This window comes from Oncorhynchus nerka, linkage group LG11, assembly GCF_034236695.1.
Source record: "Oncorhynchus nerka isolate Pitt River linkage group LG11, Oner_Uvic_2.0, whole genome shotgun sequence".
In the NCBI taxonomy this organism is placed as follows: domain Eukaryota; kingdom Metazoa; phylum Chordata; class Actinopteri; order Salmoniformes; family Salmonidae; genus Oncorhynchus; species Oncorhynchus nerka.
In genome coordinates this window covers 32,434,350-32,447,944 of record NC_088406.1, presented here as the reverse complement: position 1 = coordinate 32,447,944, position 13,595 = coordinate 32,434,350, and the positions used below count along the sequence as shown (strand labels likewise).

Here is a 13,595-nt window from a genome sequence, read left to right as displayed (position 1 = left end):
AATGTAGTTCAATATGAAAAAATAACTTCTACCACAAGCCTTTGATGACCATACCGCCTATGTGTAAATAAATGACGCAGAGCTGGAACGAAAATAATGTTTGAAATAGTGTTAAATGTGTCAAACTTGTTTACATAATATAAAAAAACAAAATGAGCTTACCTTGAAAAACCCATAACAATGACAGGAGCGCTCGGACTCTCCCTGATATCGCCATCACCCAACATTAAACGCACGTGCCCGGTGCGAGCCACAGGACGAACAGCGAATTTGGGAGTAGGCGTCAGTTGTCTTTTTGAAGTTCGTCTCCTGTTCGATGGGCTGTCCTCCGCTCGGATCTGGCGAAAGTGAATGCAGGAAGCAGAACTTCGACAGTATGGAAAGAGGAAAGGTAATGGTTTATGAATTATTTCAGTTTTCCCGTCCTGCGAGAAAATATTGCAGAGCACTATCGCTGGTTCACTTCCACCGTACACGGTCCAAGACGTAACCATTTATCGATAAGTCAACTCAGTTTCCCTTGAGTTTACCCCTGTCACTCCACAAATCCTTACATTTGTGCTGGCGTCCCCTCGCTCCCAGAGTTGAAATGTAGACAGCTCTCTCCTCTCCTCGTCCTTGAAGTGAACGGTTACAATCTGCCAACTACCCGCCTGCACATGACAAGCCCCGCCCCTATCATTATGGGCATGGCTTAATTTTGCACAGGTGTTTTTTGTACTGTCTGCTCTGTGACATCTCTACACAAGATTAATAATTTATAGTACTAATTACTATGAAATAAGGCTTGTAATGTAGCCCGACCACCGTCTCAGCCTTCAGCATATATGCTGCAATAGTCTATGTGTGTGTGTGGGGGGCGGGGCAGTCTGTTTTGTCTGGTGTAATTCTGTTTTATCTGGTGTTCTGTGTGAAGTATGCTCCCTCTCACCGGATGTGCTACCTTGTCCCGGACCTGCTATTTTCGACTCTCTCTACAACACCTGCTGTCTTGACCTCTGAATACTCTGCTATGAAAAGCCAACTGACATTTACTCCTGAGCAGTGGAGGCTCCTCAGAGGAGGAAGGGGAGAACCATCCTCCTCAGTGAAATTTCATAAAAATAAAAATAGTGAAACATAAAAAAAGTTATCCTTTTTAGGTAAAACTATATTAAATATATTACCAAATAATTAATTAAATAAAACTGCAGTAACTTCAACAGCACTGCCTGGCGTAGCGCCATGGTGCAGCTGGAGGACAGCTAGCTTCCACCCTCCTCTGGCTACATTAACTACAATACATAACCTAGGAGGCTTGTAGGCCTCACCCCCTTCCATAGACATACATGGTAATTATGACCACTTCCGGAGGACATCCTCCAACCAATCAAAGCTTTTGCAGTATGAACTGACATGTTGTCCATCCAATCATATAATTAGGATCAGAGAATGAACCTATTGAGTTGTATTGGGATTGTGCCACAGAGCATTTTGGGGGGTTTTATGTGTTGAGTATCATGGTGACATTGTTGGATAGAGATTAAGAGTGAAAAGTGATAGTTGAGCATTTTTGGGATATTATTCAATTAAAAAAATATATTTCAAATGACAGGAGACTGGGGAGGTATGTTATAAATTGTTTACTTGGTTTTAGAACTTTATTTTTATGTTCAGTTAGTGCAATTTTTTTTTTTAAATGTGCCTTGCTAACTGTACCAGTGGGAGTGTGCAGTTTTCTGTGCCAGAATGGTAGAAACGCTGCCGAAAATGTTGTGGACTTTTTGTTGAAGAACCCCTTTCATTCTCGGGTACACGGAAAAGGTGTGAATTAAAAGCTAGGGTCGACCTCTGCCTCAGATCAGTTTCATGAAGGATGAAATTGTGAGGCCATTCAATATCACCCGGTATCAAAAGTATAGCTGGGAGCCTTTCATCAAGCTGCCTGTATTGCTGGCCTTGACTGCGTTTTTGGACATGTAAGAATATGCTTTTAGAGGAGATGGAAAGTTCCGCTAACAAGGACAACTACAAGGAGCTTGCAGAGGTAATTTCACGCTAAGATGCTTTACTTGCTGAAAGTTCGACTGTCTTTTCTGGGATATCAAAAACAATTCCGAATGATTTGACAGCTTCCATCGCATCGTCCATTAAAAATATGAACGCTTCTATCACACCGACAGTAAACACTGCATTTTGGTACACCAGAATTACATTCATTGCCAATGAAACTCTGCGTTTGCCTTGCAGCATTCGGTTGCAGAGGCAGTTGGAGTGCGTTCGCTGTAGTGCTTACGTTTGATTTATCGAACGTGTGCGTAAAACTGTATGGTAGACGGCTTGACAGAAATGGTATCGGGGAGGGGAATGTTGAACTTTTGTTGCATACATATCCAGATGATGCTGCGTACTATTTTGCGCAATGACGCTGTCGGTGTGTTCGAAAGAGTTTGACGCTGAGCATTTTGTTGCGTTTGCTGAAGTAGGCTTTCCATTTATTTAGCGAAGATGATAACACATAACGTAAACTCACCCCATTCCGTACAAATGTGAACAACCGCAACATTCAAACGAGGCTACAAAGAAAACTAATGGGACTAGCCTAGCCTACACCTAAACATTAGAAATCTGACATGCTGTGTGGGATGAAAACGAGACTATTTTCAGTTTGATCAACTGTAGGCTACTAATAAGAGCAGCTGCATACAGCCTATGCCCCTGTCCGTCTGGTAAACTAATTGGTGACGTTATGTATTTATAGTCCATGTGTGTGTCAGGAGAAAATGTGAATGTGATCAAATTTAGTTTAAATTCAAAATTGGGCTTGCTAGGCTGTCTATACGTTTTAATCGATAATGATTAACTGGAATAAACATAAGTGCTGACAGATGTGAGTAAATGTTTTGTAAAGCATACAGTTGCATAGGCCTGCATGATGCAAACATGGATAAAGCAAGCTCAGCCCTGTGAGTTCTATTGTCTATCAGTTGTTGTCTATGTGTCTGGGTAGAGGAAACCCCCCTCCTAATCTAGTCTAAAAAATAATTTATATGAACAAATACAAGGTAGCTGCAGTTAGACAGGGCCAATAGTTTTTTTCAGGAGTAAAAAAAAGATAATGTGACCTGATTAGGAAAAACTGGTCCCATCATAGCCCATATTAAACCATTTTACAACTGATTAATCACTGTCATACCTTATAGGGTCCAGAGTTTTCCTAGTTAGGTGAAAACTCCAGGTCCCAGGGGGTGAAAACTGCACCACCGCTCTGGGACCTATGGTGGAACCAGTCTGCTTGCAGTTGTCAGTTATTGTCAGGTAACTAGGCTTTATTCATGAATATTTCTTGGGATACTGTGATGTGTCAAGTGGGCGAGATGCGCAGTCTGTGTTTGTTTGACTTTATGAATTTTGAGATGTCTGAGTTTAAGTTCATAGAGAAACTCGTTGTCCAGACCTACAATGGCGCAGCTGTAATGGAATGTATCTGCTATTTGTATTTACAGCTAAGTCCCCTCCAGTTCCCCGATTAAGAGGTGATGACTACTCCACTCCACTACCATTGTAAACTTTCTCCTGACATGAACTGAAGCCATGTCTCATGTGCCCGCTCATCCACTGGCACATTGAATGTTTCCCCTCCAACCACTGTGAGTACACCTCTACATTTTCTCTCATTGCTGTATGTAGAGTCAATCACATACACAATCACATTATTACACATCAATGATTTTACTCCTTGCTAGTCTTTGACAATTTTTGAAACACACTCATCTCCGTGTGTTATATGTGCCCATACCATGGGTCTCCCATCCTCCTCAAATTCTCAAGTCACCAGCCTCCACTGCTCCCGAGGTACTGACCTGTTGCACCCGCTACAACCACTGTGATTATTATTTCACCCAGCTGGTAATTTATAAACTTTTTAACATCTTGAAAAACAATCTGGCCTTAATGGCTATGTACTCTTATACTCTTATAATCTCCACCCGGCACAGCCAGAAGAAGACTGGCCACCCCTCAGAGCCTGGTTCCTCTCTAGGTTTCTTTCTAGGCCCCAGCCTTTCTAGGGAGTTTTTCTTAGCCACAGTGCTTCTACATCTGCATTGCTTGCTGTTTGGGGTTTTAGGCTGGGTTTCTGTATAAGCACTTTGTGACCTCTCCTGAGGTAAAACGGTCTTTATAAATACTTTTGATTTGATTAACGGTGAAGAAAGTTGTTAAAGGACCAGTGCATTAAAAAAAGTGATTTTCTGTGTTTTATGTATATTTCTACACTGAGTTTGGAATAATACTGTGAAATTGATGATAATGCCCTTTTAGTGTAAGAGCTGTTTGAAAAGACCTGCTGAAATTTCAGCCAGGATCACCAGACATCACCAAGTATTCAATGAGTTAAGACCAAAAAGAAAGATTGTTCCAAAGCTCTCTGCCAATAACAGATAGTTTTCAGTTGTCCCCTCCCAACTCAGACCACTCCCAGACAGTCCTAGCAAAATTCTTGCTTGATAAATTGCTCTTTGCTAAGAAGCTATTTTGGTTTCTTTTTGTCCATTTTAATTGAAAATTATCCCAGTAAGGTACTTAATTGTTACCCAGAAATTATTTGATATTGAGATGAAAAGGGCTGCATTGGACCTTTAAGGTCAAGTGCTAAGGGGGATACAAGCTAAGAAGATAAGCATGGCAGTGGCATGTATAGGCCTACTGAATGGACAGGGTGTATGGAATAACGCTGTGAATGAGCATGGAGACGATTATTCCTGATTTGTACTGAAATGTACAATCAGGTTAATACCATAGATAAAACATTTCAGGGATATAGTTCATACTGAAATTCATTCAATGCCAAATCAATTGAAGTGCATTACCTGAGTCTCATTTAAAAGTTTATATATAGGACACACTTCTTTTGCATGTAAAAATCCCCAGGAAACATTAACAGATAGTTGTGTGAGAGGACAGACAGGAGCATGAGCTAGGCTTTTAAGTTGTAGTGTAAGTCTGAGGTCCTGCCTCAGCTCATAAATGGGTTGTCAGGTGAAATATTAATGTCTGCGGGGCCCATGTGTAGTTTTAGTTGTTGGATGTAATGGATTTATTACATGATATCAAATCGAGCATCTTTAAGACTGATCTGTCCTCACCTCGACCTGCAGTGAAATACACAACGACCATGACTACCACCACTGCTAACCTCAACCCACTACCTCATCACATCAGACCTGTGTTCCAGAACTTAGAGTTAATAATTGACTGGCAGACTCTTGAATTTTTCATTGCCTCATATTTTCGGTCCTGCTTTTCCTGCTTTTTAACATTGTCAGCCAATTTGACTGCATTTTTTGAGGTCATAGCTCACAAAGAAGATTTTCACTGGCTATAAAATAGAGCTTCAATTAATAACATCAGTTGTTATGTTACACCAGTCAGTCACTCGCTAGTCTGAATGGAAGTGAAATGTAACTGTCTGAGCATCATTCTCCAGTAGACAGGTATAAGTAAATGAGAGAGAGCTTGACATGACCTCAACATGACCTGTCTATGTAACTGATGCTCATGTTTTACTCTCACCAGATAGGAACAAACTCCAAGAATATCTGAAAAGCCTACTGAAAAGATATAGCTAGTATTTGATGTCCACCCTCAGCTTATTCACATTAACATACCAAGGAAACTTGATGCTGATGGCTAGTGTAAATTATTGATAATTCATGGTGGGTATATGGACAGTGGGAACATTCCAAGCCTGCACTCTTTTTCACTCCGCATATATTCCCAGAACAGATTTTTTAAATTGTGGGGTAAGCTTTATAGATTAGGCCTAGCCTCTATATCATTGTTACTTTGTTTAAGGAACCACAAAATGTACATTATGTCAACTGATTTGTGGCATTGGATTGGCTTAAAATATATTTTGCCTGAATATAATTAAAAGTCCAATGCAGATGTTTTTATCTCTATCAGATCATTACTGGGTAACAAGTAAGTACCTAACTGTGAATGTTGTCAATTAAATTGGTAAAAAATCAACAAAAACAACTTCTTAGCAAAGGGCAATTTCTTAAGCAAGAATTTAGCAAGGGCTGTCTGGGAGTGGTCTAAGTGGGGAGGGGGAAAGTAAAAAACGAGCTGTTATTGGCACACAGGTTTGGAGCTCTCTAATTAGTCTTAACTAATTTACCTCAAGGTGATGTCACCGTCCATAGAAGGGTAAAACTCCATCCCACCAAAACAGGCAGAACTTTCAGGCACTCTTTTCAAAAAGCTCTTATACCAAAAGGGCATTATCATCATGTTTACAATATATTCCAACCTCATAGAGTGGAAATATATAAAACATAGGGAAATCATGTTTTTGACTACACTGGGACTTTAAAGATGTACTTCCTTGTTGTCCATCCATTCTGTGCAATAGCTTATTTCAATGAACTCCCTAATTATTTGGTATCTTTTCATTTTGAGCTGCAGTTGACTTCCTGAAGAAGTTCTTTGTTAAACACGTTCAAGTGCGAAGAACCCCTTTCTCAATGCCAGGTGGAATATTGGCCTCTCTGTCCTTGACTGTCGGGTCCATGCTTTGATAGTGACTCAATTAAACTCTTTGTGCTTTGTTCCTCAGTTCACTTTCTCATTTTCTGAACTAGTGGAACTCAAATGCATCAGAGAATCTATCACCGGGTAGTTTGTTATGAATGTATGATTGATTAGTGTCATCTAGTGGTCAAGAGGTGCAGCACATGCATTTTCACAACCAGATAATATCCTGCAGTATTTTCCTTTTAATTAGAAATTGAGAGGAAGATATCCCCCAATCCTCTCAATCCGTGTGTGAACCCTCAGTCTCAACATCTTTCTCTGAAAAGCATCTCCTCACTGAAATATGGATTTTATTTATTGGGGCGGCATGTAGCTTAGTGGTTAGAGTGTTGGACTAGTAACCGAAAGATTGCAAGATTGAATCCCTGAACTGACAAGGTAAAAATATCTGTTGTTCTGCCCCTGAACAAGGCGGTTCACCCACTGTTCCTAGGCCGTCATTGAGAATAAGAATTTGTTCTTAACTGACTTGCCTAGTTAAATAAATGTAAAATAAAAAATATTCAGACAGATGCCAAAGAGGTAAATTGCACAAATACCGGTCTCTCTCATGACAGACTATCATGGCCAGCACACATGAGATTTGGTTCTGGGTTCCATGATTACATAAAAAAATTGCCTGTTGATTTTAAAACATGTTTGGGATAGGGGCCAGTATTTTGACGTCCGGATGAAAAGTGTGCCCAAAGTAAACTGCCTGTTACTCAGGCCCAGAAACTAGGATATGCATATAATTGGTAGATTTGGATAGAACACTCTAAAGTTTCTAAAACTGTTAAAATTATGTCTGTGAGTATAACAGAACTGATATGACAGGCGAAATCCCGAGGACAAACCCCCACTTTTATTATAAGGCGAAACCCTCCCAGATTGCAGTTCCTAGGGATTCCACTAGATGTCAACAGTTTTTGGCTGTAGTGTTTCCAAGCGCGTTCTGAGAGCGTGTTCTTTGGTATTTTTCTCCGGTAAAGACTAACGATTCTCAGTCTTAAATTGTATCGTTTATTTATGTATTAGGGTACCTACGGTTTGATTATAAACGTTGTTTAACTTGTTTGGAAAAGTTTATTAGTAACCTTTGGGATTCATTTTGTATGGGTTTTGATGGAGGGAAACTGGGTGGATTATTGACTGAAGTGCGCCAGCTAAACTGAGTTTTTATGGATATAAAGAAGGACATTATCGAACAAAAGGACCATTTGTGATGTAACTGGGACCTTTTGGAGTGCCAACAGAAGAAGATCATCAAGGTAAAGCATTTATTATATAGCTATTTCTGACTTTCGTGTCCCACCTGCCTGGTTGAAATATGTTTTTCATGGTTTTGTCCTCAGGTAAAGCCTTTTTGAAATCTGACAGTGGCTGGATTAACAAGAAGAGCCGTCCTCTATCAGCAGCCTCCTGTGCTTGATCACTAAAGAGGAAGGATCTCGAGGCCATGACTGGAGGGGACTATGTGAATGACTTGACTATGAATTAAACACCAGGATTATTAGGAGAGGGCATGGGCTGGTTCTATGTCTCTAATACATATCAATGCACAGGCTTCTGAATATGTGTATCTTTGTTCTCCCTTTCCACCATCCTGCCCTCATTCCAACAGGTCAGACAGAGGAGAAAAACTAAATGTTCACACCTCTGACTGTCTCTGTCATCAATCCACGTTAACATGTTCCCCTGTGCTCTTAATCTAGACAATATCTCCCCCACCTTTACACATACACTACTATCATTCCTGACTACTGTAGCCTCCCTGCTTGTGAGCAATCACCAGATGATCGATAATGGCCGTGTTCGAGAGCATCAAACCGTAATGTATCATGGGTAAATTGTGACTGACTGATCTACAAATAATAATGTTATGTATGTATATTTCAGTTTTCCTTGTCTTCAAAAAACAAACTAAAACAAACAAATATACATACGAACGGCAATTTACAGATTTCACATGACTGGGAATACAGATATGCATCTGTTGGTCAGATATACCTTTTAAAAAAAGGTTGGGGCATGGATCTGAAAACCAGTCAGTGTATATGGTGTGACCACCAATGTTCCCTTTCATTTTTCTCAGGACTGTGCAAATTTCAGGTCTGAGGAGCACAAACTTGAACGTTGTGAACACTGAGGCTGTACCCACTTTAAGTTACAATTTTAAGTGGCCATGTAGGCTACTGTGGCTATTTGTTCATAATGTAGGCCAAACATACAGGGCTTGACATTAATCTGTTTATCCTCCTTCAGACAAGTAAGTGATTGAAAATGGTGTTGTTTGATACAAGAAACCACTTTACAAAATAACATGCATTATTATTCACATACCATTGTTACAGAGAATTAGACACATTTTGCTACCCTCTGCCTATTGGCTGCTTAGCTTATTCAAGCCTGTCTCAAAATCAATGCTGCCCCTTTAAGATATTAAAAAAGCTCTTTACCTATCTCTCTTTTTAAAGAGGTCCAGAAATGTACACGTGTTATGCTCTTATAGGAAGCAATCCCTCCCCTATTGCTGACTACAAATTATCTATAACTGGGCTAATAACTCGCTAACTAGCAAAGGATATGAACAAAATGTGCACACGTGGCTACATGAAGCTCTCGCTTTGATCTCAAAACAAACACATCTACTCAAGACCACCGCTGTAAACACAGTCCAGTTCAAAGTAAATGGCACAGATCCATATATGGCAATTGTCTATTTGCATATCGGTCTACTGCAGCTCTGATTGGTTATGCGGCACTGGTCTGTGTAGAGTAGAGGCTGAATCATGTGGTCAATGCAATAGAATCCTACTCCGATGCGTTCTGCATACAACATTTTTCGGTATGTTGCATTGAAAGTGGCTAATATTGCATTGAATTGATCACAATTGCCACAGTAAGGGGAAACGTTTATAGTGTTAATTAACAGGGAAAACTCTAGAAAGTTGAGGTAAGCTCAATCTGGTGCTTCTCTCTGTGGGCTGATACAGTATTTCTTCTGCATGGCAGTCCTGGGGAGCTGCGCGGCAGTCTCGGGGCTACTGCACGCCCACGCACAGTTTAGAGGGAACATTGGTGACCACCATTTGCCTCATGCAGCAGGACACATCTCCTTTGCATAGAGTTGATCAGATTGTTGATTGTGGCCTGTGGACACTCCTCTTTAATAGCTGTGCGAAGTTGCTGTATATTGGCGGGAACTGGAACATGCTGTAGTACACATCAATCCAGAGCATCCCAAACATGCTTAATGGGTGACATGTCTGGTGAGTATGCAGACCATGGAAGAACTGGGATATTTTCAGCTTCTAGGAATTGTGTACAGATCCTTTCATGGGGCTGTGCATTATCATGCTGAAACATAAGGTGATGGCGGCAGATGAATGGCAAGACAATGGGCCTCAGGATCTCGTCACGGTATCTCTGTGCATTCAAATTGCCATTGATAAAATGCAGTTGTGTTCGTTGTCCTGGGTTTATACCTGCCCATACCATAACCCCACCGCCACCACGGTGCACTCTGTTCACAACGTTGACATCAGCAAGCCGCTCACCCACACAACGCCATACAGACTGTCTGCCATCTGCCCGGTAGAGTTGAAGAATTGGCCCCCACATTCTCACTCTAAATGGACCGGCGGCATACATCTGTCTGTTAGCTATCTATTATAGCCCTATTCCCCAGAGCCAAAGAGTCACATCTCCGATGCATAGAGGGCAGCCAGAGGAGTCGCCATGACAGCAGCAGCATCAGAAACATTGGCAGACAGCCACTGAGGGGTTGTGTGTCCACCGTGTGTTGACAGAGATGGGCCTTCTGTGTGGGCCTAATCTCTGTATGTGGGACATGACATTACACAGCAGATTAGATCCGGGGGGGATGTGATCTTAGCTTTGGAGGGAATGTGATCTTAGATCTGGAGGGAGGGCAGGGAGTGTGGTCTTATTCAGGCAGGCCTCAGCATGCCCCGGTCTTGCATCAAAGCATCACGGCTGTTGTGGAGCTTCATATAATCCTATCAGCTCAGCCTTCTAAAGTCTGAGTTATTTGTTGCATGCAGCACTGAGGTCCATGGCTCCTCTCCCATATGGTATTATGACTGTTTACGGTTTTTGTTTTGCCACTTGTGTATGACATTATTTATTAATTTTTATTCATACAAAGGAAACATTATACCAAGCCTTTAAAACGTTGATCCTTCTGGTGATGATAAGCCTTGGTAGAAAGGTTCCCAAACATTGTGGTATTATGCTTTCTAGTGGTAGACTGGAATATTACAGGTGAGTTGATCTCGCTGATGGCTTATGTGGGAAAAATGAATCCATGAACGAAATAACATATCCCGGTTCAGATTAGTCAGTTACCAGCGGGGTTACTCATCCCTAAACCTATCCCTAATTTAAATTCCTCATAACCCCTTAGCTTCAACCACAACACAAACCGTAACTCTAGTTTCATGCCCACATAACCCTGGCCTCAACCACAACCCTAACAGTAGCTTCATGTCCACATAACCCTGGCCTCAACCCTAACAGTAGCTTCATGTCCACATAACCCTGGCCTCAACCCTAACAGTAGCTTCATGTCCACATAACCCTGGCCTCAACCCTAACAGTAGCTTCATGTCCACATAACCCTGGCCTCAACCCTAACAGTAGCTTCATGTCCACATAACCCTGGCCTCAACCCTAACAGTAGCTTCATGTCCACATAACCCCGGCCTCAACCCTAACAGTAGCTTCATGTCCGCATCCTGGTTCAACTTTTTTATTTTATTTTTTTATTCTCCCCAATTTCGTGGTATCCATCGTCTTGTCCCATCGTTGCATCTCCCATACGGACTCGGTTGAGACGAAAGTCGAGAGCTGTGTGTCCCCTGAAACAACCCAGCCAAGCCGCACTGCTTCTTGACACAACGCCCGCTTAACCCGGAAGCCAGCCACACCAACGTGTCGGAGGAAACACCGTGCACCTGGCGACCGTGTCAGCGTGCATTGCGCTCGGCCCGCCACAGGAGTCGCTAGTGCACGATGAGACAAGAACATCCCTGCCGGCCAAACCCTCCCCTAACTCAGACGACGCTGGGACAATTGTGCGCCTTCCCCATCGGTCTCCCGGTCGCGGCAGGCTGCGACAGTGCCTGCGATGCAGTGCTGGTTCAACCATAACCCCTTAGCCTCAACCACAACCAACCATAAGTACAATTTAAGTACAGTACAACAATGTGTTGTTCAATATAATATGGAACCTATTCACATTTCATGACAAGGCAATGTGTTGAATTTATCATGAGAGGACTGCTTGTGGGCAGAATGGCCAGTAGAGGGCACTATGAGCCTTTTATACTTCATAAGAGAACATCCTTTGAGAGTGATCCTAGTGGTTTATTTCCCCTCCCCTACTCTCCCTCTCCGTCCTCCCTGCTTCCTCCTCCCTCCCTCCTGCTCCCTATCCCGATCTACATCTTTTTCAACTGTTGTTTGGGCCTAACTAGTTCCATATGTAGCCTCATATGGAAATGTATGGTATGACGTGCTACACAGATGTCCATCTATCTGAGCAGAGCACTAAAGGACATGATGATGATGACTACAACCCATTATGACCCTATGCATCTGATCTCTCTCTGATCTCTAGGCCAGACAGGTAGCCTAGAGGTTAGAGCAATTGGGCCAGTAACACTCTACCCAAGGTGAAAAATCTGTTTGTGCCCTAATTTGCTCCACGTTCGCTGTACTACTATGGCTGAACCTGTAAAACATGTTTTCTTTCTCATACAGCCTCAGCTGACTTGCTTGCAGCATTGTGGCTGTAAAAGCAAGAACAGTTTGAGACTGCAATTGCACTCTTGCTTAAAAATGCAATCTGATCTTAAGCACAACAAATGTGTATCATATTGCACAAATTGGATTCTAACATATCACACAAATTGCAAAAATCATAGATCATACAAATTGTAAACTTTAACATATCACACAAAATGGATTACATCGTACACAGGTGGCTGAAATTACACAACGTTTGAGAGTGCAACTTTAATACAAGGCAATCCTTGTGCAACAGATTATACTCTCAAAGCTGGAACAACTATATAGCAGAAAGACTTGCAGTCACTTGTGCCAGAGAAAGAGCAAGTAGGTGTTTTCCATGGCTCATTAACACATAGTGGAGGAGATCCAATAGCAGTCAGCACTCCTGGTCAGGTAGACTGATGAGAAAGGAGAACTAGTAATACAAACCTCCTCACTCCCTCTGGGGTGGCTCAATACAAATACAACTCTCCTACAATTTGCAACTGATGTTTGAGGGCATGATAAGAGAATGTACGTTCACGTTGTCTGTATCGAAGGGCTTGAAATGAGAAAAGCTGGGCTGGGCGCCAAGTGCAGTTGTAATATTAGTTGCTTACCTTTGCACTCTACTGTATTGGATGTAAATGGCCTGCCACTGGCCCTGCATGGCGGTGACACCAGGTCTATAAATAAACCCCAGGCCGAGGCTGTGTCCCAAATAGCACCCTGTTACCTTCATAGCACACTACTTTTGACCAGTGACCGACCTATGGGCCCTAGTCAAAAGTAATGCACTACATAGGGAGTCATTTGGGACGCAGGCTGAGTCCTCCAGGCTGACTGAAGGTCCCTCGCACAGCCAGGCAGTCAAGGAGGGGAAGACAAAAGGGTCTGGACCAGTGACTAATGACACTGGCTGATCAGTTCCCACAGAGGTTGACAGCTAAGGACCCCCTCTCTGTGCGAGAAGAGAAACATGACGAGGTGAGCCCAGTATAGGCAGGGAGAGAGAAACTAGGATCCCTGAATGTGTTTTCTTTACTGTACAGTGAACCACCAACCATGATCAGAGGCTCACATTTACAGTTGTAGTGAGTGTATAGCCTCTGCCGAGCCCCCAACAACCGGATGTTCCAGTTTTCAGGGGAAATTGAAAGAGCCTGTGATACAACTTCCGCTTTTGGACGTTAACAAGGTGGAACTCCATCTTAACTCCTCCTCCACATTTACTGGATTGG

General features: G+C 42.3%; 1 protein-coding gene across 2 annotated transcripts in view; it reads right to left on the bottom strand.

Annotated features, from left to right (window-relative positions):
• Positions 1–643, bottom strand: part of LOC115136710 (endothelial cell-selective adhesion molecule-like) — an 83,779-nt gene extending 83,136 nt beyond the window's left edge. For both annotated transcript variants that reach the window (XM_029672409.2, XM_029672411.2), the window contains exons 1-2: positions 555–643; positions 163–366 (exon numbers count right to left, since the gene is read on the bottom strand). In XM_029672409.2, coding sequence (XP_029528269.2) covers positions 163–217 — 55 coding nt within the window. In that variant the 5' untranslated portion in view covers positions 218–366; positions 555–643. The remainder of the gene's footprint in view (positions 1–162; positions 367–554) is intronic.
• Positions 644–13,595: the final 12,952 nt, after the last annotated feature.